Source organism: Marmota flaviventris, chromosome 2 (genome assembly GCF_047511675.1).
Source record: "Marmota flaviventris isolate mMarFla1 chromosome 2, mMarFla1.hap1, whole genome shotgun sequence".
Taxonomy (NCBI): domain Eukaryota; kingdom Metazoa; phylum Chordata; class Mammalia; order Rodentia; family Sciuridae; genus Marmota; species Marmota flaviventris.
The window spans coordinates 109560646-109587887 of record NC_092499.1 but is presented as its reverse complement, the minus strand read 5'-3'; the positions used below and the strand labels follow the sequence as shown (position 1 = coordinate 109587887).

The 27242-nt window shown below is 36.3% G+C and overlaps 1 protein-coding gene across 1 annotated transcript in view; it reads right to left on the bottom strand.

The window, feature by feature from the left end:
• Positions 1–2825: 2825 nt before the first annotated feature.
• The window catches only part of Rab8b (RAB8B, member RAS oncogene family), a 64730-nt gene continuing 40313 nt past the window's right edge, over positions 2826–27242 (bottom strand). The window contains exons 2-8 of the mRNA XM_027924493.2: positions 18858–18918; positions 14759–14819; positions 12489–12566; positions 11486–11575; positions 10112–10177; positions 7898–7948; positions 2826–7145 (exon numbers count right to left, since the gene is read on the bottom strand). Of these exons, the coding sequence (XP_027780294.1) occupies positions 7053–7145; positions 7898–7948; positions 10112–10177; positions 11486–11575; positions 12489–12566; positions 14759–14819; positions 18858–18918 (500 nt within the window). The 3' untranslated portion in view covers positions 2826–7052. The remainder of the gene's footprint in view (positions 7146–7897; positions 7949–10111; positions 10178–11485; positions 11576–12488; positions 12567–14758; positions 14820–18857; positions 18919–27242) is intronic.

Here is a 27242-nt window from a genome sequence, read left to right as displayed (position 1 = left end):
CAGTTCATGTTTGGCCCAGTCACTTTGGGTCTCTAGTGAGGAAGTACATCATGGTACTGAGAACATGTGGCAGAAAAGGCTGCTCATCTCAATGCAGCCAGGAGGCCAAAAAAAAAAAAAAAAAGAAGAAGAAGAAGAAAGAGAAGGAAGGGGCTGGGAATAGACTGGAATAGACTGTGATCCCCAGTCTATTCACAGCCATACTTGTCTTTCTCTACCTTCTTTCTTAGGGTTTCTGTCTCTTGCATCACCTTAAAAAAAAAAAAAAAGTCAGTAATGAGTACTACTACTTGCAAGCTGAGGCTGAATTTACTATCCCCTTGAAGGGCACACCCACAACGACCAAACTCTTTTCACCAGGCCCTACTTCCTAAAGAACTCACCATCTTTCAATAACACCGTCATTTGGAGACCAAGCCTTCAATACATGAGATTTTGGAGGACATTTAAGACCCAAAGCATAACAAAAATATTTTTATGGGGGGAAGTCTCATATATCCCTGGAGTTAATATTGAAAAACCTATCTTTTTTCCAGCACTGAGGGTGGAATTCAGGATCTCATGCATTGCTAGGCAATGTGTTCTATCAGTGAGCTACCTTCCCAGTCCTTTTAATGCACTTATTCTATTGAGGCAGGGTCTTGCTAAGTTACCTTTCTGCCTTTGCCTCCCAAGTAAGCAAAATTTTGAGGGCAAAAAATTGAAGGAGGAGAGAGGGCTTACTCAGTTTGTCAATACTCAGCAAAAGCATTCTGGGTTAAAAATATTAAAAGAAAATCCTCTTGTATTTAATAAAAATTACATATAGTATAAGACATTTAACACAGATTAATATAGTATGAAGTATTTAACAAAGGTTAAAACAGTCTAAATACCAGAATAAAACTTCTCTTTTTCTTGCTGCCCTAAACAAGGTATTTATGGATTTACTTAATACCTTTCTTTAAATTAAAAAGTGAAGAAAAATACTTCTAAATTACCTTTAGTTCCTAAATTATATTTAGCTCACTTTGGTGGCATGTTGATTTTTAATGATTACTGAAGTTCACTGATTCAAGATTTATTAAACATTTACGATGTGCTGGGAGCCTTACTGGATGGACACTGTCCCCCCTCCCATACCATCTTCAGAAGCTATAAGACTTGGACACTGACTAACTGGGAATCTAGATAGATGATGGTAATATTTATTACCATGTAGAAGCAACAGGTCTCTCTTCATAGGATTGGAATTGCTGCTAGGAGTTGTTAGGAAGCATAGAAGATAAAATTGAATTTCAGTTTCAGAAATGTAGTTTGATATACCTGTAGTGAATCAAAGGGCAGATGTCCAGTAAGACATCTGGGCCTATGAAAAGAGGCTGGCACTAGAAATACACATTTTAAAGCTGAATTAACTCTCTATAGCTGCTGTACTGAATGACCATAAACTTAGGGGAGTAAAGCAGCACAAATGTATTATAGTTCTGGAGATTTTCAGGATGAGTTTTATAGGCTAAGATCAAGGCACTGGGACAGGCTGGGCTTTACAGGGAAATCCTTTTCCTTACTTTTTCTAGATCCTAGAGGCTGTCCAGGCTCCTTGACTCATGGCCCTGCATCCCTGTGCTTCCATCATCACTTAACTATTTTCTAAGTCTGACACTTCCTGTTTCCCTCTTATAAGAATGGCCCCTAGGTTACACTGGGCCCACTTAGATCATCCAGGATAATCTCTCGTCATCTCACATCTCAAGATCTTTAACTTGATCACATCTTCAAAGTATCTTTTGCTATATACAATATCAGTTACAGATTCCAGGGATTAGAGTATGAACATCATCTGTGGGGAGGGAAGGGCATTATTTGGCCTTCTTATAGGAGATATGAAAAAGGAAGAAATTACGCTGGAAGAGTGAGGATCAGAAGAATATTATCACTGAAGCTGGGAGAAGGGAACATTTTTAGGAGGGAATGGTATACTAGTCAAGTGCTGCCAAGAACTTAGCTAAGACAAGGGCTGAAAATTGTCCACTATTTCTATAACTAGGCTGTTGTAAGCACGACATCAGTGAAGTGGTGGGGACAGCAGCTAACCTGGAGTAGGTTAATTAAAAAAAAAAAATGAAGATAGTAAATATAGACAATTCTTTGAAAAAGCCTAACTATAACAAGCCAATGAGAAAAAAGAATAGTAGGGCATGGGGCAATGGAGTAGGCTGGTCAGTGACATTTAGATGCAGAGAAGAAAGGTATAAGACAGCTTAAGAGTTTTTAAGTATAAGAAAAGGGGGCTACTGGTTCCCTTAAAAGCAGGGAATCAAGAGAAGAGAAAGAAAGAGGAGCCCAGGGAAGAAAGATCCCCTTTGCCACCCAAGAGGAAGGAGTGGGATGAAGGTGGACTATAGATCAGGGAGAGAGAGGAGGCTAAGTGCTTTGCAAAATGATGCTTTGCTCTGAGAGGGGGAGGTAAAAGATCTGTCTACCAGTAGGAAGCTTGACAAAATAGCGAAGGTTTAAAATAGTTGTGGGATGAAAACATGAACAAATGACAGAACACAGTTGGTATGATCAGACTGATTTTTCTCAGTGAAAACAAAACTACAGAAGTTACAAATTCTCTACAAATTTGCAAGGATTAAGAAGGGAAGCATGATCAGTTTATAGCTACAGGTTCTACAACAGAATGACTTCAGTATATCCTGAATTAAGTATGAGCTGAAGGTTTGGCAATTTTTCTAAATCTTTAAGCAACTCAATGATACATAAAGTTTGCTAAAATATCAAAACTAGCAAATTTGCAGAAACGTTTTTAAAATGTGCAATCCACTTCAGTGAGTCATAAATATTTTCATTATGTAGTTTTTATTTTTAGACGAACATTATTATAAAAAAAAGTTCACCTGGAATAAAACCCATTTAAAAAAAAACACACACACACATACACAGCATCAGTATCAGTACACAGTTAATGAATTGGCTTAAACAAGATTAACCACATGACAGGTCTACTTTATCTTCAGGAGCTTTTCCACATTAAGCCATTGGAGCAAAATTAAAATATGTTTAAACATATACAGTAGGATAATTCTATGAAAAAAATAGATCCCATTAAGGGCATGATTTTAGTCAAACAGTTTATGGTATTTTTTCAAAAGACTGCAGCATCAACTGCAAACAAAATAAAACCATCTGTAAGGCCATAGGAATGAACTATCATGATTAAATTCACATTTTTTAAAAAAGGTAAGAAAATGAAAGAAGAAGTTCTATCAGTTCTTGGCAATAAGAAATGCAATTGCATACAGCACACACATTTCAATAAATGAAGCAAAAATCTAAAAATATCTCTAAAGTAACTGTTTGCTAATTTTCATTTCTGTATACTTTATTTCAATCTTTTTCATAGTGAACTTGACCCCTAATAATTTTACTAGTCTTAAAAAAAGACTAATCTTACTGTAAAATTTTGCTAGAATTTTAAATTTTATTAGCATACCTTATCTTTCTAGGTCCCACTATATTAGGGATTTCATTTTTAGACATTCCTCTCCACCCCTGGATATAACGAGAAGGAAAAAGGATTGTCTTTTATGTTAAAAAAAAAAAAATCTAAAAAACCTGATTGCAGAAACAAGTGCTCAAAATTTGAGATAAGTAAACCAACATAATGAAATGTGGCTTAAGATTTTTAGGCTTAGAAGCTCATCTTTAAAGATTAAAACTAAATTTATAAAGGAATCTAAGTCATACACTTGAAAAGAGGGCCTGCTTAAAATATATCACTTCTTGATCATAAGAAAACCTTATAAGCCTTAATACAGATTCTCAGCATTCAGAACTGGTAAAATGGAGTTAAAAATTCTTACTTAGAAATTTTTGCAAAAATGTATCTATATTGCACGGCTAAATTTATTAATGGACACAGGGTGATAATACTTTTTTTAACATTATTGGATATGACATGTATGTTCTATTCTAAACTAAGCTATCATCTACTTTTTCTAGGAATACCTTCAGCTCAAAACAAAGCAAAACATGTAATCTAAAGTTGGATGCTTAAAGGCTGGGTCACCATTTCTCTACTGGGTATTAGAATTCTAGTTAGCTAAATGAGGTATAATTAAAAAATAGTCCTTCAAAGAAAAGAGTAAAGTCTTCTGAAATTTTATAACAAAGACTGCACAAAAATGTTCATGTAAATAGTAAGAAACCCTGCAGCACCTACTAACCGATGCACAGGTAGATTATTTTATCATAATTTGTTGGAAGTAAAATATAGCTAAAATAAGTTCCCAGTGAAACATTTTACAATCAACTGATTTACATGCTACTTAGTTACAGCATATTTTCATTGTCTGATGCCCTCAGACTCTATTTGAAAAGGTCTTCTAGTCCAATCATTGTCAAACTTAGCACATTGATAATAAAGTGCAGCCACTGAACCACTAATACTGCTGCAAAAATCTTTATGTACCTTATCTTAAGACCACAAATATGTTCACAAAACAAAAACAAACAAACAAACAAAAACCCCCTAGATTTCTTCAGTTTCAGCAGGGAACAGACAATTATCTGTTACTAAATTCATCTACAAATAGAAAAAATAATGCACTATATGTACATTATTAAGCAAAGTGGAACATTTATTGGGTCATTTTACCATGCAGAAAGTGAGTTTCCTATGGTCTTAGCTCAAATTATATACAATTTAGCAAAGCTAAATGTAAGAAAATAGCAAGGACAATTTATTTTTATATAACAGAGCATATACTCCCAGTTTGCTGCTACTTCAAAGAGCACTAATAGGCTCATCTAACTTTTACAGGCTCTTTCAAAAGGAAGTTCATGGAGACTAGTTATTAACCCAGAGAAGACAAAATAAGAATGAAGAAATACAACAAAAGCAAAGCATTCTGTTAAAAAATAATAATAAAAGCTAACCACAGAATATGTCAGTTTTGGTTTGCAGACAACCCCTGAGATAGAAACCAAAGTGTTAAGACACCAAATAGTCAGAGGTAAAAAACTAAGAGAATTACATTCATTCATGGTGTCATAGCACTTGCCTTTTAGAAATTATTTTGTTACCATCCAGAAAGCTTAACTGCTTGAATATCTTTTATTCAGAAAATTAGTAAATATAAGATGCTTCTAAGAAATTGTTTTTTCTTTTTAAAAATGTATCTAAATTTGAAGATGGTAGACTTACAATCAACTTGCAATCATAGACTTATTGATTATACTGGGACACTAACAGGTAACTATTAACAAACAAACAAAACAACTAAGGAGGCTGATATTTGTCAACAGTAAGTTTAGAATATCACCAAAAATTGCTCTGGCATATTTGAAGCCACTGAATTATTTCTAAGTTTTCAAACATGGAATAAAGGCTGACTGGTCTAAGCACAGAAATGACATATCTTAATTTGAATCAGAATTCTCTGTGGTAACAAACAATCCAATCCATTTCCATTTCCAGTTTCCATTCTTAACTACCTAGCATTATAGCAGCCTTTATAGGCATAACAGGAAGAACAGTTATTAACAGAATTCAATTCCATAGTCACCTCTTTATTATCCCTTCCTGTGTTAAGACACTGAAGGCTACAAAAGCAACAATGACATTATGATCTGAATTTGGCACATAAGTTAACATTAAAAACCATCTTATGTGATGGCTACATCTACAAAAGGAATACCAGTACCAGTGTTTGGTGAGAAAGGCAACTAAGCTTTTGGTTGGCTTTGGTCCAAATAACTAGACCAAGTTCTATAACAATGAACCTAAACAGATGGAGCTGGGTTCTACACCTTCAACAACTGTTTTAAAAGTGAAGCCTTCATCATATTTTCTCTTAATGAAAAGGCAAAATTTTTCTGAGATGATGCACTAAGTGTAATTACTTTTAACTTTTTAAAAACCCCAAAATAGAACCAAAAATCATTATTGTCACCATTACTAAGAACTATCTCTTAAATTTCTATTGACAAGTTCTTCTCTCTCCCTACAGGTATGCTTTCTGCCAACTATAATCTAAATCTAAGTTAATCTTGCAGACAGGGATTATGGTAGAAATTTGGTATTAACTAGTAAGCTAAGAGGTAAACCTAAGAAAAATTATATTATATATATTCTGATGTGACACAACCACAGTTAGATGCTAAAATAAAACCCTAAATTATGCATTTCTCTCCCTATGTAAAATCTCAGCTCAAGAAGTTCACAAATAGAATCAGACAACAATGGTCAAATTTGTTACTAGTTTTAGATAACTAAGTAATTACAATAAGTCCAACATGGGAAAGAACAGCAAATACAAACCCCAGGAAAAATGAGATTATAGTGATTTCCAAATGCAGTTTCCATAAGATCAGGCAGAGGTAATGAATTTAAAAAGTGATTCATTCAGCTATCCAGACTCTGGCAAAAAGATCAAGAATGAAACAAAGATCTTAACAATCTGAAGAAAGCTACTGTGGCTGCTGCTGAACAAGTAGGCATTTTTATGACTTTCTAAAATAAATTTGATCATAATTTAATGATTCTTATTTAAGAAAATCACAAATCAAAGCCCTTAAACAAATGCTACCAATACAATATTTGGCCCTATGAACCAGACCAAGTGTCCTTTAATTTTAGTCTGTCAACCTCTGCTTAATATTCTGTCGTCTTTTAAACAACCCCAAATTTGTCTAGAACTTCATGCCACAAAAGTGTGCAAGTATGAGTCTAAGGTGTACAGTAATAAGAAAAGGCTAATACTGATGTGCAAAGTGAAAAAGAAAGATAGCAGCTTTTGCAACAGGCAATAAAAGAAAGAAAAAACCAGCAAGGTCCTGCATGTGTCTCCACTTCATTGCTTCCATGTATGATAAAAAGGAGCCTATTCTTTTGCTAGGCCACGAGGCTGGATCCACTTGGCATTCTGTGTCGGGAGGTCTAAGTTCAGTGGGTGCTCTCAGCAGCAGCCGGGCAGTGTGACTCTGAGGCCGGGTGACCTGTGCTTTCAGAAAAGCAGGAAAGGGCCTTCTAGGTATGCTGCAGTCTCTCAAAAAGAAAGAGTTCATCAAAGCAGCGAACAACGGAAGAAACTGGTCTTCTTGGATCGGTTTTCTGTTATTTTCACTGGCCCACCTGCCCCTGATGAATTGCTGTCATTCTAAAAAACAGAAGACAAAGTTACCAAGGAAATGAAAGTTTCATGTTTTTACCCCCAATTACTTAAAAATAAAAATAAACCATACTATGTGAAATGTACATTCTAGTGAAATGTGTACTCTACTATCTGAATTAGAAAGGGAACTAGTTAAGCTCCAGTGTCATCCTTTTCTTTGGAAATGGTGAATAAAAAGAGAAAAATGTTCTTGGGATAGCACTTCTATTTTAAAAATATATTAGGTAGGAAAGTCAAATTTCCATTTCAAAGAAATTATAACCAATGGAGTATAACATTTCAAGGATAGTGATAGAAACAATATTCAGATTCTAGTGTAGAAAATCCTGTTAGATGTAAGAACAGCTGGTAATATAAGGTGTACAATTAGAGTCAGGAATGGTTAAAACAAACTTTCAAGGCTTTCCTAATGATTAATCACTGAGATAGTTTCAAATTTAAGCAAACATCAAAATCATATAAATATCTGTCACATGAACTAGATAATTTTATGGGAAAAATATAATTTGTGCCATTAGTATTTTCATTATTCCAATCAAAATTCAATTAAAGACAGCTTCAGTGCAGGAATAAGGATCCTAAAGAAATGGAAAGAAATCAAAGTCCAACCAGATGAATATGTGAGTCAGGAAAAAGTGAGCTTAATGTGAATATGTTATAATCATGCTCAAACTTATCATCAAATGCCAAATTAAAAAATCCACATAATAGAAATAGAAATTATAAGTGATACAAACCATTTTTCTGTTGAGTTTTGTCATTATATCTCGTGCAAGTGTAAAAAATGCCTAAAGGTAAAACAAAAAATTTCGTTATTATATATTCATAATATGTTTCAAAATAGAAATGGAATTTTTGAAAAGTATTTCATTATAAATATATTACTTTAGAGTTTTTGAGAAAAGAGCATAATTGTAATCATAGTATGCACATTAATGTTCCATGTTCTTTACAATTATATCACAAACATTTCAAACTGTCTTTCATTCATTCATTAAATATTTTTTTGCATGTAAGATCTGATACAAGTTATGAATAGCTTCCTCAGTACATCAAGAACAAGGCAGATGTGCTGATGTGCAAAGTGAAAAAGAAAGATAGCAGCACCCCCACCTTCCCCAGAGCAGGTCACAGTGCCTGGTCTAAGGAGATGCAATTATTGTTTAATGAGTGAATGAATAATTATGTAGTACTCTAGCTCTAATATCTATCTTTGCAAAAATCTCTATCTCTAATTTCTGACTGTTAACAATATGTACAATCTTCTGTGTCTTATCACTTTATATTATCTATTGACCCATACCAAGTATTTTTTAAGCCTGTCATCACTTTTTGTTTCTGCAGTCAAGAACTCCTACAGTTTCTTCAATTGTTCCCCTGCTAAACGAACTGCTATGTCAGCCTCATTGTTTCCAGCCACTCCTGATCCCCAAAAACTGTTTAGGAAAAGTATTATTTGCAATCCAATTAAACAAAACTACTAGTGATACTCATGATCAGTATCTCAATGTCACAATGGTTACATATAAGTAAGTTTCTAAGAAAGCTCATCTTAGTTTTGTTTTTTTTTTTTTATAGTTGTAGATGGACAGCGTGCCTTTATTTTGATAGGTGGTGCTAAGGATTGAACCCAGGGCTTCACAGTTGCTAGTCAAGAGCTCTGCCACTGAGCTACGCTCCAGGCCTCATCTTAGTTTTTATGAGGCTAACCACACTAATTTAAAGCTTTGGGGAAATTGCTAACTTCTCTAGAACACCTGGCTTGAATAAGCAGCTCAAGCAACTCTTCATTCTATACTTCCATAACTCAATGCTCCCTCTAAGCCATAGCTGTGATCAGGGTGCAAGCACTAAAAGAGACCAGGCCTGCTTCATTAAGCCAGGGTACAGAGATCATCCTGTGTGAGTGATCCTACAGGGCCATCACAGTGAGCAAGCTTTTCTGTTTCTACCATTCATGCTGAGCTAAAGTAAGAGACTGCCCTCTTTCTTGTAGAGGGAAATCCTTTTGTGGCAAGCAGAAGGAAGCATTTTTCTGCTTAACTATGCTTGTATAAATAAATCAGTAGAGACTTCCTGTTTCCCAATACCCATTAGCCAACCTGAAAAGATGAGTGTCAGTTATTTAAAACAAAGAAAATGTTCTGATCAGTGTCCACTGGCAAATAAAGTCACTTAAGTCTTGAGTTTTACCCTTCATGTTATGACAGTGAATAACCTAAGAAATTAAATGTTGAGGAGGCCAAACATCAGTATTAAGTGAATTATTTATTAACACATATTACATGTATTATTTTTATGATCAGTTCCAAAAAAATTTTTTAAACAAAGAAAATATTGGTAATTCTGCCCTTGGTAAAGAAAACCTATTCTTAGAAGACTTTAAAAGATGTGATTTTCTTCAACAGCTAACTTAATAAAAATTCATTAAAGCTATTCTCTGACAAACTATCTTATTTCTAACTAATGTCATAATATTACAATGTATTGTGCTTAACCTACTTCACTGTGTACAAAAAGGGAATCTGTTCAATAAAATAGCAGTTTTATTCTCTCTTGGGATAATACAGACATGAAAGTAATTTAACTTGTCTGCTACAGGCTACTACAAGGTGACATGAATGATGACACATGAGCAAAAGACACTTCTTGGCCTGCTAGTCCAGAATTTCCAGCTTCCCAAAGGATTACACTGAACTTAAACTAAACTTCTATTTCCTATTTGGTAAATTTTAATTGACAATCTTAAAAAAAAAAAAAAAATCTATGTGAGGTCTGGATGTTAGAAATTCAGCCACCCAAATTCTATGTGAAAGTCACAGTGCACAATATGGAGATATGCTCACAAAAGGCTTTTTCACTTGGTCAGAAAACATCAAGACTTTGAGAATCAATCACTTGAATGTGGGCACATAAAGCATTGGTGCCATTACCAAACATTTTCTTCTTACCTCTTCTACATTTGTACTGGATTTTGCACTGGTCTCCAAGAATTTAATTCCATAGTCAATTGCTAACTGAAAGGCAAACAGAAACCTTAAATCCAGTGAAAGTGACTTGAACATATTTATATTTTATAGGTTTTTCAAAGTCCCCAAAATAGGTTATCAATTACAGAACTCCTGTTGTTCTCAAATTTCTTTGCTTTCTTCTATTTCATTTGAAATTTAATAATTTAACTTAATAGTAAATGTGGCATAACTTTCATTTAAAACGCAATGCCAGTACTTCTCTTTGTTCTACTGAACTTTTGGTACAGACAAGAAAAATTATGAGATGAATTCCCACTCCTACCATTTAACTTGGGATTCATTTATCCTTTATGTTTTCTACAAAGGTACAATTCTCCAAATCACTTTTTTTAAAATTATTTTTTAAGTTGTTGATAGACCTTTCTTTCTTTCTTTCTTTCTTTCTTTCTCTCTCTCTCTCTCTCTATTTATTTATATGTGGTGCTGAGGATCAAACCCAATGCCTCACACATGTCAGGCAAGTGCACTACTACTAAGCCCCAGCCCCAGCCCTCCAAGTCACTTTTAATTATTTTTAAATGAACTGGTTTATACTATTGATTTAGAAGAATTGTGAATTCTTCCATACTTCCATCTACTCTCAAAGAGTTCCCCAGTTCATTTACCACACTAAAATTAAGTGAATGTTTTTAGGGGAAAAGTGTGCAGTCAGATTAAAAGACTAAATGCATTTTGCATGTATCCCTGAAGAAAAAGGATAAAGCAAAATTCCAGGATTCAAAAAGGGAAACCTCTTAAGTTAATTTAGAAAATGCCATAGAATTAAAAAGCTACAAAATATAAATTTTTGCTTTATAGGACACTAAACAGAAAAGCCTACAAATGACATATCTGTAGCTTGAGCAGTTACAAAAAGTTTATTCATAATGGCCTAAATCCAGTGTATGATAGAATATTCTTAGAAAATAAACTGGAAAATGATTATTGAAACTCTACTTATCCTTTTTTTTTTTCCCCCTCCAAATTGTTTTAACTTCAAAACTGGGTTTTTCACACAGATCTGGAAGAAACAGCCTGAACTCTAAGCTGCAGAAAATCTTAAAAAGGATCAATTTGTATCTCCCAGAAAACACTAGCAAATTCTTTAGGAATGAGTCATGACGACACAGTATAAGGAGTTGGATCCGAATACTAATTCACACCATTCAAGTATGGATTACATCTCTTTGTTGCTGACTCCATTCTAAAGAATTAAAACACATATTTTAAAAACTTAGATCAATAATTAAATAATATTAAGAAAATGAAGACTTAATGTAAGTATATTCCAACTTTTATTCAATTCAAATTTACCTTCTCCCCTCTCTCTTTTGACACTTGTCTTTTGTCATTCATATCACATTTGTTACCAAGGATCATTCTTTCAACATCTGAAGAGGCATGCTGCAAGAAGAAAATAGTACACTATAAAAACAGCCTGAGAAAAATCACAGCTATTCAACAGGAAAATCCTAACCTGTCAGAAACACATCAATGTATTTAATAATAAGACAAATAATCTTTCATTCAACACAAGGCCTGATTCAGAGAAGAGTTAAAGATGGGAGGAGGGGAATGCTACAGCTTAGAGCCTTGCAGAGCCTATATAAACTCCTTCCCCATAGGTTCCCAGTCATCATTCTCATGGCTTTTTGTACATAAAGACATGGGGTGGGAGTGGGCGGTAAGCGCGGGGAGGGGGGACCAAGCAAGACAGAAAAACATGATAGTGATCCAGTGGAGAAATATTTTGGATTCCGAACTATTTAAAAAATAAATTTATGTGGATTAATATAAATGTGTACAAAGTTATTTCAGAGTACGATTTCTGAAATGTCAAAGTATTCTGGAATTAAGCGAAATTTTAAATACCTTCATTTAACATGGAGAAAATGAAGGGGAAAAGTTGCTAGAGTAAAAATATAGTTTAGCTAGTCACACAGCAGGTAGAATTGATAAAACTGGGAATTAGATGTCCTAATTCTGATTCTCCTTTTTAAAGGCTGTGCAAACACTGGCGAGTCACTTCCTTCTGGCCTCAGTTTCTATATGAATAAAATGGGGACTAGGATAAAATTATTTCCAAGATCTGGCCCAAGTTTAAAATTCTGTGAAATTGCTCCTCTGTCTACAACCCACAGCAATCAGACTGGCAGCACCAGAGATCTTCATGGAGTGCAGAGAGAAGGACTAGCCTTCCTATGCCCTACATCTCTCTCAGCAGCCTGGCTGCCTCAGAGAGAGACAGAGAGGGCCTTATATAGTAAGCACTCACCAGGACTCCTCTCCAATTTCATCATTCTCTTTCCATACATACCTCTTCAATGTTTCTTATCCAGTTTTTAATGTTGTCAAAGGATTTTTCATTTGTGATGTCATACACCAGCATAATTCCCTATAAGAGGAAACAAAGGTTTTTATATAGTACTTCATATATTTAAAGTTATAGTATATAATGTCAATGTACTCCTACCCTCCAGAAACCTTTTTTTCCTTTTTTCTTTAAAAAGGGATTCATAATGTATTTGAAAAGTACAGAGAAAAATAAATTCTTCCATTGCTTCACCTTGTAAATAAATACTCTTTATCTTCATTGTTAACCTTTAATAAATTAGTGATTGTGGTAAAGGTAATACACCTCTTCTACCTGACCTCACATGATAACAATCAGCACCAACTGGAACTGAGGCAAGTTTAAGTTAAAACAAAGGTAAATTGAAAGGAGGAGGTAATCACTTCCATTCCAAGTAGAAATCATCTTGCTTCTTAGTTCTCCACTAAGAATGAGACTACACTGCTTTAAATTTTTTATATAGGTTGATCAAAATGTCATCATTTATTCTAAGTAAATTATCGACACTTAAAATATAATGCATTTGTTATGCAGGTGTAATGAAAGGCCCTGTCATCACATTGTTAAAGATCCCACATCTGGTATTTCTAAAAGGTTCATCTAACATTTGCAAGTTAACAAGTCCATAATCTATATCCTCAGACCACTTTTTGATTCTACATGCTAGATTTGCTCACCATTCAACAAATATTTAGTGAGCATCCACTATATGCCTAATATAATAATACTAGGTGCTAATAGCAATGAATAAGATAGTCAAGTTCCCTTCCTCTTGGGGATGGCTAGCAAAGAAAACAGACAATGAACCAATAATTATACAATTAATTATAATTTTGATAGCTGCTATGAAGAAGCATGAGGAGCTCTAAGCTCACATGACAGGGATGTAATCTTAAGCTGGATGAAAAGCTGGAATAGTTAGAGATTCTCTGATAAAATGACATTAAAGCCAAGGTCTGAGGACTGAATAGACTTACACTAGGAACAAGGGGTTAGGGATAGGGTGAAGACAGGAAGCCCATGGATACCTGGGGCAAATAGCAGAAATAAAAATATCTCACTGGAATGGAAGGCCCAGAGCCCACTGGAGGGAAAGAAAGACAGCTGGGCAACAATGCATAGATGTACTGAGAATAGGGCACAAGATGAGGCCAAAGATGTAGACAGGGCTAGAAGTTCCTTAGGTAACAATGTCTAGACATCAGTCATTACATTATCTCCTTCAGTCACCAAAAACTAAACTAAGTAAAATATCAGATTGTTTCAGTCCCCTCCTGAATCTTTTGTTGGGCTCTATGAGCTCAACTGTTCAACCTTCAAAGACTCTAAGCGTATTGAATTTCATCATAATTCAAGGCTTCAACTTGGGCTCGGTTTGGGCATAATTCATTTACTTAGCTGTTTTTTGGGGGTGTGGAGGGTGTGGGGGGGTTAGACCCAGCATTCTATCACTTAATTATACCTCTAGCCTCTGGCTTAGGCCTAAAAGCCAGAGATAAAGCCCTGATTTGGGCCTGAGATTCTAGGCATGGTTCAGTACACCTTTGCTTCTAAGTTGCCTTATTCACCACTGTATTCCCAGCACCACACATGACTTGCCCAGAGTCAAGCAATATAAATGCACTGAAGAGATGAGGCATTTTAGAGTGGAAAATAACCAAGTGATGAAGTTATGATAACATGGATAAGGCCAGAATATAGCAAAGAAAGACCTGGCAGTAAAGATTCACCAGATTCTAAGTCTCAAAGAGTCTTGGATCATTCAATTACTTCCTGACCAGCTGGTAAAATGTTGGTCAAGGAGACACCAGAGAAATGAGCCATAAGCAGGGGATTGGGGGGAGGAGGTTGTGAGAGATAAGGGATGATGGCAGCAGGGCTGAGTGACAAAGGGGTCAAGAAATAGACACTAAGTCATGGGGCCTGTGGTCTACTGAGATTGTCATGAGGTATTAATAAAAGGGAAAAAAATCTCAAAAATATATGAACACCTCAGAATGCAGAAGAGTTCTAGAATATCTACAAGCTAATTGCCTGATTATTATGAAGACCAATGGCAAAATATAGTTATTAAACCTAACATATCACCCGAAAACCTTTTAAAATATCTTGTTTTCACATTTAAAAAAATTATTTTCTCTCACTGATTCCAGCTTGACTCATATAATAAGAGTAAATGAATATTCATGTTTTACTTTCACCTCAAGAGTTATAAAACCCTAAAACACACTTACCATGGCTCCTCTATAGTATGCTGTTGTGATTGTTCGGAATCTTTCCTGACCTGCTGTGTCCCTAAAATTTGAAACAAAAGAGAGAGCAGTTTTAAAAGTCATCACAGCATCACTGAGGAGAGGCCTCACGCTGGAGGAGATGGAATTCTGGTTTTCTCATAGTGAAGTGGTCGCAAGGGAGAGGAGAATGAGACACAAAGAGAGCCCACTGTGCATCTGTGAGTTGGAGGCAGTGGCGGCCAAAGGAGCCTGTCAGAAGCTCAAATGACTTGGAGGAAAACCTTGGACCCTGCTGATAAAAGCAGCAACAGAAAAATACACAGGTCCTGCTAGGAACTGGCACAGTCAAACACATGTGGGAGGGAACAGGGAATAGTTTTCAATTCTTAGACTCTCAGAGGTAGCAATAATCCTTCTTATAAGTGTTTAATGATTAAGGCATTTTCCTTTCTTGACTGAACGTGTGACTTCTGTACAAAGCAAACAATTGAACTAGATTTACTACTGTGTGCATTCTGCTCAGCAGAGCATAATAAAATAGATCTCCCCCAAAACATTTTCAGCAGTGGAGTCCATGATTACACGGGAGCCTGAAGCTCAACACATCATTCTTGATGATGTTTTCAAAGACTTTCAAACATGAACACTTCAAAGTTATATAAGCTTTCACATATTCTTGTTTTTTGTCTGGTGGCACACCATTAAAATATATTCTGATGGGCCAGGGTATAGCTTGGTGGTAGAGTGCTTGCCTATTATATGCATGGTCCTGTGGTTCAATGAATGCTCAGCACTGTGGTGGGACAGACAGATGACAGACACACACACACACACACACACACACACTCACACACACACAGTTATTATTAGTAGTAATCCTATAAAAGAAGTCAAATTTTCTTAATATTTGTGAAATCAATATTCTCATATTTGCTACTTACAGCCAGAACTAATTTGCTCCCTGTGCTACTCAAACTAAATTGTACAATTTAATTGGAAGGGAGAAAGAGGCATTTGTGGAAATACATGAAGAACCAAGGGAAATATAGTAAATGAAAAACAATAAATACCTTAACATTTATATATACCTTACAAAATACTTTCACATTGTGCTCACATGATGCCCATTACAGCCCAGCATGTGTGAAAGTATTACATCATCCTCATTTGCAAAAGCGGATACAGGCTCAGGAAGGCTGGGGACTCATCTCTGCCACTAAAAAAGCTTGAATAAGACTCAAGCATTTTAGGCCTCAGCTGTACAGCACAGGGCCAAGTTTCACATCAATGCCTGATAAGCCCTATCTTGTCATTCTTTCACTGATTAGATACTCAGGGCACTTGTTTTGCATAAAGCAAACAAATCATGGGGGCAAAAGATGTCAAGCATTTTTGAGCAGGTTAACCATATTTTCTTTATATACACTACTAATTTAGAAACAGCTTTGCAGTAAGGATGGAAAAGAAACCCTGCTACACTAAATGTAGGTTGTGAAGTCTGAATGGAGACTATTTTTCTGCTAAGAGTAATAATAGTTCAGGGCCATGATGTTTTGGCTACTATATTAGTTCATTTTGTATTACTATAACAAAATACCTAAGGCAGGTCATCTCATAAAGAAAAAGAGATTCACTGATTCATTAGACTTGGGATATAGTTCAGTGGTAGAGAACTTGCCTAGCATGTATAAGGCCCCGGGGGGGGGGGGGGGGGGGGGGGGGGTTGATCCCCAGCACCACGAGACTGGGGGGGGGGGAAGGGGGGTCACGTGCGCAAGCCCAAGTGAGGTAGCTTTATTTAGCTCACAGTTTTGGAGGCTCAAAAAACACTATTTCAGCTCTAGTGACAGTCCCCTTAGCTGCATCATATCATGGAGGATGGCAGTAAAGGGAACACTTCAGGAGGAAGGGACTGTGCATCTCAAGACAGGAAAACAGAGTGAGTCAGGGGTCAGGCTCAGGATTTCCTGACAAATTGCTTTTGTGAGAACTCACTCCAGGAGACCAGTATTCCCTTTTTGTGAGCAATGCCCCAAGTAACCTAAGGTCCTCCCCCTAGGACCCACATCTTAAAGGTTCCACATTTTCTCCCAGTCACACTTGGGAACAAGCTTCCAACACATGGATCCTTGGGAGACAAACTGCATCTAAACCACTGTAGCTATTCTATACTAGGTTCTAATTAGCCAATCACCCACGGACTCTGAGAAACATTCCTTATTGCTATGATCAGGACTGCCTACCACAGAATCAGAAATTCTTTTTATTGCCCTCTTTAAAAATTATTTTTATATCTTTAAAATATTTTTTCTTACTAAACACCAATAGAGGAAAAGGGCAGCCTATGGGAACCTTCACAGTATTTTCTAATGAAACATACTGGGAACCACTAGATTAGCCTACTACATGAAGTTGACACCATGCTCCAGGACATTTGGATGGTTGTCCCAGCATTATCACTAACCCAGCAATATGCCCCCTCAGATTAACTTAACCACTCCAAATCCTAGTCTCCTCCTCAGTTAAAGAAGGGCTGGAGGTGTGCTTCAATAAAATATTCTAGTTCTATCCTAGTTCGGAGATTCAAAAAAGAAAAACTGAGGGGCATCTGGGTTGGTTCTACAGTTTAGCTATTGTGAATTGTACTACTATAAACATTGATGTGGCTGTGTCCTGTAGTATGCTGTTTTTAGTCTTTTGGGTATAGACAGAGGAGAAGGATAGCTGGGTCAAATAGTGGTTCCATTCCCAGTTTTCCAAGGAATCTCCATCCTACTTTCCATATTGGCTGCACCAATTTGAGGTCCCACCAGCAATGTATGAGTGTGCCTTTTCCCCCACATCCTCGCCAACACTTATTGTTGTTTGTCTTCATAATAGCTGCCATTCTGACTGGAGTAAGATGATATCTTAAGAGTAGTTTTGATTTGCATTTCACTAATTGCTAGAGATGATAAACACTTTTTCATAAATTTGTTGATTGATTGTATATCCTCTTCTGAGAAATGTCTGTTCAGGTCCTTGGCCCATTTACTGATTGAGTTGTTTTTTTGGTGCTTAGCTTTTTGAGTTCTTTATATACCCTAGAGATTAGTGTTCTATCTCACGTGTGAGGTGTAAAAATAAAGCTGATATGTATTACAGGATGAAGTTATGAAGTCTGAAGTGTTTCAAAACCTGAAACTCAAAATGTTCCAAAATCTGAAATCCCAAATTTCAAAAAAACAAAACAACAAAGAAACTTATATGTGCCAACATACAAGTGCAAAATTCCACACATTAAATTTTGTTTCATGTACAAAATTATTAAAAACATAGTATAAAATGAAATCTTTTGTAGGAGGTGGGGCCTAGTAGGAGGTCCTTGCATCATTGGGAGAATCCCTTGACAGGGACTGTGGGACCCTGAACACTTCCCTGCTCTTGCTTCCTGGCTCACAAAGTGATCGGTTTGCTTTTTACCATGTGCTCCCTGACACTGCCATCTGGTACCCTCCGGATGGCAACTAATGGGTCTGCCTGATCTTTGAATGCAATCTCCAAAACTGTGAGCCAAAATAAACCTTTTCTCTTTATAAGTTAATTGTCTCAGATATTTTATTATAGTGACATAAAGGTAATAAAGAAGGGAAGCAATAAGCCCAAAGTCCTTGATTTAGAGACACTGTGGCTAGAGCCTAGCTCTGTATTTTTTGTTCAGGGTTTGTACTACTTGACATTTTGCCTTATTTGATTTCATAGTTGTAATAACTGCAATGAATAAGTAAAATACATGTTTTAGGATTTAGTTTCCTCCTGCATAAAATTAGAGCTTGGGAAGAATGAGCTCCCAGATCTCTTCTGGCTATCAGAGTTAACTGTATCATGCTTCGCCTTCCCACTCTTACTGAAGATACCTTTGAAGGATGCTAAGTACTTACCCATCTCCCCTTGGTTCAGTAAAGAAAAGATCTTTTGGCTATCATAAGATGCCTTTAAACCATTATAACTCACATTTTAATTCCCACTCTCAATTCCCAATTAAAATAGAAACTCTGTGTGTGTGTGTGTGTGTGTGTGTGTGTGTGTGTGGTTTTTTCCCCCCACCTCCGGTACTTACCATATCTGAAGCTTAATTTTCTTTCCATCTAGTTCTATCGTTCTGATTTTAAAATCAATTCCTGCCAGAAAAACAAAGAAGGATATGCTAAGTTTCTTCAAATCGAATCCAAGTCTTATTAGGAAGAGGACAAAGATTTCTATTGAAAAGAAAGCTCTCCAACGCACTGGAAAATGTGAGCACAGAGAGGGTGTGAATGGTATGTTTCCTCTGAATACAGGCTGAAGAAAGGAATGCTAATTACTCTGCAAAGAATTCCCACACATGTTAAATGCAACGTATTATATGCCTCATTATTTTGACACAAATGGACCACATTCTGCAAAGTTACATAATTTAGATAGAGAACATGCCATATTTTCTACTTCCTGAAATACATTTAATAGCAATGTTTCTTACCCCTCAACCCCCATCCTTTCCTAAAGAAGGCCATGGGACCTCTCTAAAATGTCTCTCTTCATCTTTTTTCATTTCTTTCTTTGGAACCTGCAACTAAGAAGAAACAAAACAAAACAGCCTATTTGATGGCAGGGGAGGGAAGCCGGCATTTTATACAGTTGGCAAGCATTTTATATACATTTTAATAAACGTCCCCATAGATTACTGCTTAGAAGTAAAAAGTCAGAATGGTTTTTAGCCCTGGCTGAACTTCAGAATTACTTGCATAACTTAAACAAATAAACAAACACAAAAAGAAAAAAGAAAAACAAACAAAAAAAATACCTCATAACTAGGCCTGCCTCCTTCCCCAAATTCTGAGATTCTGTCTTAACATATTAAGAGTAGTTTTGATTTGCATTTCTCTAATTGCAAATAATTGTAACAAATAATTGAGTCTTAGGCAATCATAGCAGCCAAGCTTTAGTCAAATCAGGTTTCATTAAGGCAAATGCCAAGTTTTAATCCATCAAGCTATCTCTGTACCTTGCTTCTGTTTTCTGTATGTCACTTCCCCTTTGTAGTCTCAGATTCTGTCTTAACATATTAAGGGTGGAACCTGGGCACTAGCATTTTTAAAGCTTTCCAGATGATTTTTAACCTGAAGCCAGAGTTATGAAATGCTCAACAGAGCCTGATAGATGCCATGTGAAAGTCCTTTGGGGCTCTGACACTTCAAAAGTTCAACCCCTCCCTCATATACTTCCCCTCATTCTGGTAGCTCAAAACTTATTTATGGATTTCTACTACAAAAAACCACACAGCCACAGCCTTTAACAATTATCAGCATGCTCTGTCATATTTTAGGAATTAGCTTTCCGAGCAGATCATCTGGTGAATACAATCCAGTAGCAATTTGCTAAATGCTTATCATCTGGCTACTCAGCTTTGTTTTAGATTTTTCTATTCTTTTGCATTCTGCACAGTGGTTTCTAAGACATTTTGAAAAAAACAAACAAACAAACATGTAAATGATGCGTCTTCTAGATTATTTTGAACACTAACTGCATTTGAGGTGAGGGCCTTCAATAGGTATGTTCCTTAATCTAGAGACTGAAAGTACTCAAAGAGGCTGCTTCTCATCTCCAGCTTTAAATACCACAGGCTTAAACCAATCGGATTCCCCCCCACTTCTTCTCTTAGTGGTACTTTTCCCTTAGAGAGCCTTTTTAGGTACTCTTGTAAATCCTGACAAAGACAAAAATCACACTCAGGCTAATCTAAAAAGTCGCCTCTTAATCATTCATTCCCCTCACTGATAACCATGGACTAACAAATACAATCCGATACCCAATATCCCCAGGTTACATGGTTCACATTACTTCTAAGGTACCTCCCTCAGTACTGCAGTATCAGCGGTGGTGACAAAAATTTACTTCCACAGCATAAATGTTATTGCTAGAATCCCACAGAATTGTTACCAGCACTAATTTCAGACTGAATAAGCAATGATTTTTATTGTGATTCATCTTTTTTTACATACCTCCAAATCTGGTGTAATAAAAGACCCTCTTAGAGACCCTCCTCTACCCTTACCTCCTTTTGGTGGCAACAAGAACAGTGCTCAACACATGGGAGGCACTCAAATAAATGTTTCTTAACACCATTTAACTGTACACTTAAAAACTGCCAAGTGCAAATTTTATGATATGTTTTTTCTTAAAGCATATTAAGTATTTTTTAAATTTTTTTTTTTTAGTTGTAGAGAGTTACAATATCTTTATTTATTTTTATGTGGTGCTGAGGATCGAACCCAGTGCATCATACGTTCAGGGCAAGCACTCTACCACTGAGCTACAGCCCCAGTCCATGATATGTGTTTTTTTTTAACCTTCTTAAATCAAACTAAATTTGGCCTGAAAAAGCCTCCTTTCTAGTAGTCCTTGTATCTGAAACTGCAACCTAATTCAGTACTAAACAAACTGAAAAACCTAACTTAGGAATTTGCTTTGTAACAAATAATTGAGTCTTAGGCAATCATAGCAGCCAAGCTTTAGTAAAATCAGGTTTCATTAAGGCAAAGGCCAAGTTTTAATCCATCATGCTATCTCTGTACCTTGCTTCTGTTTTCTGTATGTCACTTCCCCTTTGTAGTCCCAGTCTCAATGAACCTGTCCCTGGTTCTAGGAGTTGCCAAATTCATCACCTGCTCTTTACTCAATTAAACTCCATTAAGTTTAATTTGTCTAAAGTTTTTCTTTTAACAAAACCACCAAGAAAGGAGGAAATCATAACTTTCAACATGTCTAGAGCATACCTGAAGAATAACTTAAAGGATAAATGTCCAACATTCATCATTAACATAGCTCATTCACATTTTAAGTAAAAGATTATATATATAAATCAAAATGCCTGTTCAAGTCAGACAAGGTGGTGCACACCTGTAATTCCAGCTACTTGGGTGGCTGAGTAGAAGAATCACAAGTTCAAGGCCAGCTTAGGCAATTTAGTGAACTCTGTTTCAAAATAATATAAAAGATCTATAAATGTATGTAACTCACTGATAGAGTGCTTGCCTAGCATGTGCAAAGCCCTGGGTTGTTCAATCCCCAGTGCTGGAGGAAAAAGAAAAAAAGTATGTTCAGATTAACACTTACCTTATTCTGACTTATTAAAATGGTACTTCCAGGTCTTTCAAGGTTGATTTGCCCATAGTTGAGGAATCAAAGGCAACTACTTTACTACCTTCATTCAATGAAGTCATTTTGAGGTTCCCTTAAAGTCTCACTCTCCATTTCAGAAACTTTCTCCTGACCTATTTTACTTATTTACTTTTATATTTGTTAAAAGTATTGCCTTTCTGTTATTTGAGGAATTTCTAAAAGATGGTAATATTTAACTATCTTCACACTAGTCAGAGCTTTAATATTTGTAAGTGTGAACTATGGCATTTAGATTTTTTTATTTATGCTGCTTTCAAGATCTAGTCGACAAACAAGTGCTGTCAAGCACAAGTCAAGTTAGCAAATATGGAAGAAAGCAAACAGGAACCTAAAAGAGGTACCATTTTTACAATGAAGGAATTTCACTAAAAATGGAACATATTAAGATTATTGAAAAGCATTGAACTGGAAAATCAAAAGGCTTAGATTATAGGTTAGGTCCCCATCACTGACAATTTGGGGACAGATTATTTAACTGCTTTATACCTCTGTATCCCCATCCATAAAAAGGGATAAGAGGATCTAATTAGATAAATTAGATGTGTGTGAACAGCTCTGGGAACTCTGAAATTCCATGTAGAATTCAGATTCTATTATCCTATAGCTCTTGTCACTTCGTATGTGGATTATTGGTAATGGCTTCCAAGAACACTGTGCCAACCTCTTCCTGGTCTAATTCACCTACATGCCTCTGCCAGAGTAACTTTCAATAATCTCTGTAGTAGAGTCAGTACACATTAAAGAAGGTGAATTAAGAAGGTGAGATTTAACTTCCTGAGCCTGGCAATTTCAACCTTTCCCACTCGCACTGTTTTCCTGCACTGCATCATCAAATCTTTAATTTAGGCCTTTGGTTTCTCAGTGAGCTCCATACTTCCTTTCCTCTTCTTGAGTGATCACTTTACTTTGTAGCCTAAGGATGTCACTCCACCTATGCTGTTCTCTCCCTTCTCTCCTCAGCTCTTCACTCAGCCATGTCCATCCCTGCCTCAATACCTGGCTTTTACAGTGATTTAATCCTGTGTTAGTGAGGTTTGTTAACATATTGCTCTTCAATTTCTCTCAAATTAAGTAAGGCCATATTCTCTCTATATATTTTTTTAACATTTATTTTTTAGTTGTAGGTGGACAAAATACCTTTATTTTATTTTATTTTTTTATGTGGTGCTGAGGATCAAACCCAGTGCCTCATGCATGCTAGGCAAGCGCTCTTCCTGAGCCACAACCTCAGCCCCTCAGCCATATTCTCTTAGAAAGTTAAGTTTAACACAGAAACATGTATATAGTAGGCATTTAAAGGTTAAATACATACTTAAATGAAGGTTAAATACTGCTAAGTGTGAAGATGGCTAAAACAACCTTGGAAATACAGTTTTCTTAATATATTAAAGCAACAAGTTAGAATGCTGAGAAATCTTGTTCTAAGAAGAAAATAAGGATACACTATAATTATTATTCAAACATTAAGTTTAATATTTAAAGAAAGGCAATTTTCTGAGGCTACTCTAGGGGTTAAAAGAATAATAAACAGTAAAATTATATCAATTAGGATGCTTTTAGCTGTGAATAACAGGAACCCCAAATCAAACTAGCTTGAGGTAAATTGCTGACTCATATAACAAGCTAAGTGGTGAATTGGGGTTCAGGGTGTAATCTAATAGTTTTGGCTCATTTTTCTGTGCCTCTCTTAGGCTCTGTCCTCCTAGCAGTATCAATTTTATTCTCTTACTGATAGCAGTTCCTGACCACAACAACAATACTAAGAAGAAAAGAGATTATTTTCCTGGGCCTCTCTCCTAAAAGTGAGAATATTTTTCCCCAAAGCCTCAAATGATTTTTCCTTCAACTCTCATTTCTGGATGTTAACCTTGGGAATACCACGTTCTGTGGGGTAAAAGCTGAATTCCTGAACCAATCACTGCCACAGGGAGTTACCAAGATTGGATTAATCTAAATCTATTGCTAAATTTGGATTAATCAAGGCCTATCCCTGGAGCTCAGTCATTCCCCCAATCCAAAAGTCTGCTAAAAACAGCAAGAATGGAAAGGCAGCTGGCATCAACCTATAATATTACTCAAATCTAATTAATAAAATTTTATATTCACAGCTATATGAAATGAACAAATCATAACAGTTTTCACTTCGACTCTGTCATGAATGTTATTACATTTAGCAATAAACTGTAGTATTTCTCTGAGGATAATTTTGTCTAGTGTCAGTCAAGAATCAGAAAATAATAAGAAAAAAAAAAAGATGATGAAGAACCCAAGCAGATGCATGACATCTTGTGCTACAGCCAGGAGAGTCCTCTAGCCTGCCTGCTTGTCTCCCCACCCTGAATGATTAGAAACTGAAAAGTAGGTGACTCTCACGCAGAGAGTAGCAAGAACCACAGCTTGTCTTGGTAGTGAGGTTACAATTTATTTTTAAGGAGTATATAACCTTAAAAAGAAACATTGCTGCTGAAAGGATTATATTTAGGGCTCTCAAAAAGCTCTTCACATTTCTATACCCCTTGAAAGATCACAATTTTTTGGCAGCACATAACACAATAATTCATGTTCAAAATGATAACCTTAAAAAGAAACATTGCTTCTGAAAGGATTATATTTAGGGTCAAAAAGCTCTTCACATTTCTATACCCCTTGAAAGATCACAATTTTTTGGCAGCATATAACACAATAATTTGTGTTTAAAATGATAGCCTTGAGTCATCCTGACTCATGGAGCAATCTGTGACCCACCAAGCCACGTGCAGCCAACCCAGCTGGCAATACAAGTCAACATCCAAGTCAGGAAACAAGATTCCAAAGCAGTTTCTATGTTGCTCAAATATGCCCAACATTAATTTTTTGGTGATTTAAAGCAGACTTAGTTTCCTCAGTAATATTTATCTATTCAATAACACAGGAATCCAAATTGTAAGAAAACATTCCCAAACCCGATTTCATTATGAATTAAAAAACACATACATTCACTCTTTAAAAAAATAGTTTTTCATTTTTCTTTTTTGATACCTGGGGATTGAACCCAGGGGTGCTCACCACTGAGCCACATCCCCAGCCCTTTTCTGTATATTATTTATAGACAGGGTCTCATTGAGTTGCTTAGGGCCTTGCTAAGTTGCTGAGGCTGGCTTTGAACTCTCAATCCTTCTGCCTCAGCCTCCCGAGCCATTGGGATTACAGGTGTGCATCACTAAACCCGGCACTAAAAGATTTTTATTTTATCTGAATTGATTTTTACACTAACTGGTTGCTCAAAACCATTATATATTATTTATGTAAATAAGGCTGGAAAGAAAATATGAAAGAGAATCATAGAATTAAAGGCCTGGAAAGTACCTTAGAGATTGTTTAGTCTAATGTAGTCTTTTTTGTGGCTAAGAAAACTGAGGCTCAGATAGATGTGGCAATTTACTCAGATTCACAAATACTGGTACAAAAAGGGGTTACAATAAAATTTTGGCATTTAAAGATCACAGTTTCCCAAAGAGACACAAACAAGAATGTCCATGTCTTGCTGGGGATGCCTGTTCTTTAAAGGTCATAGGAAAACATTGGTAACAACTAAATTGTCGACCAATAGGAGAGTACCTTGTATATAAAGAGTATATAAAGAGTGGGGTAATGAACAAAAGCCTCATCTATCAACATGGCTGAATTAAAAACAAAAACAAAAACATAATGTTAAGTGAAAAAAAAACAGATAGATATACACAAACATTTCTTAAAAATATAAAAAGTGACAAAAGCAAAGTCTATATCATTTTTATATTTCCATGTACATATATATGCCATATGTAATTAGAGTAGGATCATTTATATAGAGAGATATAGATATAGATATGTAATTGAAATATAAGACGTGTACAAGAATGACTATTAATAAGTTAAGGATAACTCTGGAGAGAAAAAGATGAGGAGGTTTCACAGGAACTTTGGTTCTATCTATAATTTATTATTTCTAAAATCAAATGGTGGGAGTGTTTGGGGAGTGTTTTGTATTAGCTATACTTTTATATGCCTGATGTTTTTCAAGTGTTTTTTTTTTTAAAGCAAATATAAGTTATCTGGAAAACTGGCCAATGGAGGCATACATACATTAATGGTAGTAGAAATATCAATCCAAACTTTAGTGATAAAAGGTGGCTTAGAAGATTAAGGGAGAGAAAAGCAGGCACTATTACCCTAGTTCAATACATAAAGAGGACCTGTGTGGGGGTGGTGAGTGACTATGTTGGAAGTTACACTTTATCAGGAGATGGGGTGTGCAGGGGTTGGAGAGACAAAGTTCTTACTTTCTATTCAATGACAGAAGGAGGAAAACCCATCACTCCTTCCCTTTGAGGTGGGAGGAGGGGGAGGGGAGCTCTGCCCTGTACCTCTGAGAAGGAGGCAAAGTGGTTCTTGAGGTCTGCATTTTCGGGGTGACCCACAGGCCAGGAGAGCTGGCAATGAGGCTTAGTGAGGGAATGGGGCAAGCACTTACCCAGAGAACTGCTTATCAGGTAATTCTCAGAAACCAGTGGTACAGCTGAAGGCAGCTGGAGGGAAGGGCCTAGCTAGCAGAATAGAGAGAAGGAAACTTTGAACCTGGCCCAAACCCACCGATGACAGAACTCACAGGAAAAAGGAGCTTGAATGAGCAGAACTCTGCTTTTTCACTTTACATATTAAAAACCACTTAACATGGAGAAGCAACAGACAGACAAAACTCTTCTACACTAAAGTCAAATTAGTCAACAGATGTAAATAACATAACCTTCTCCCAACCCAAAAAGAACAGAGAGGTTGCCCCTGGGTTTGTGAATGTGTAAAAGGATACCATTGCTAGAGTGTGGGAAAGAGTATTTCTCTTGGCCTTGGGAACTCACTCAGGCTAGCCAGCTCTCCTGACCTTCGACACAAGCTGTGACTTGATGTATTTTGCCCTGTGGGTACTGTGGCTTAGGATAACACAGATTTCTGGGATTCTCTTGGTTCACTGGGAAAGTCTGCTGCTTGCCCAGGAAAGTCAAGTGTGGAGAAACAGTAGAAACCATCAACTGAGCTCTTCTACACCTAGTTTCCACTGAAGTTCTGTACAAAGTCCAACTCAGTTATAGTAATGAGAATTATGGGGGTGGGGGGAATCAGATTTGGGGGCCATTCAGCCTTACCACGAATTATGGCAATGCAAGATTTCAAGGCCAGGTTTACTAAGAGCACTGCATATATTTCAACATGAGTTATTAATCCCCTGTGACCCACTTTAAGAAGCAGAAATTTAACACTCTGCTTT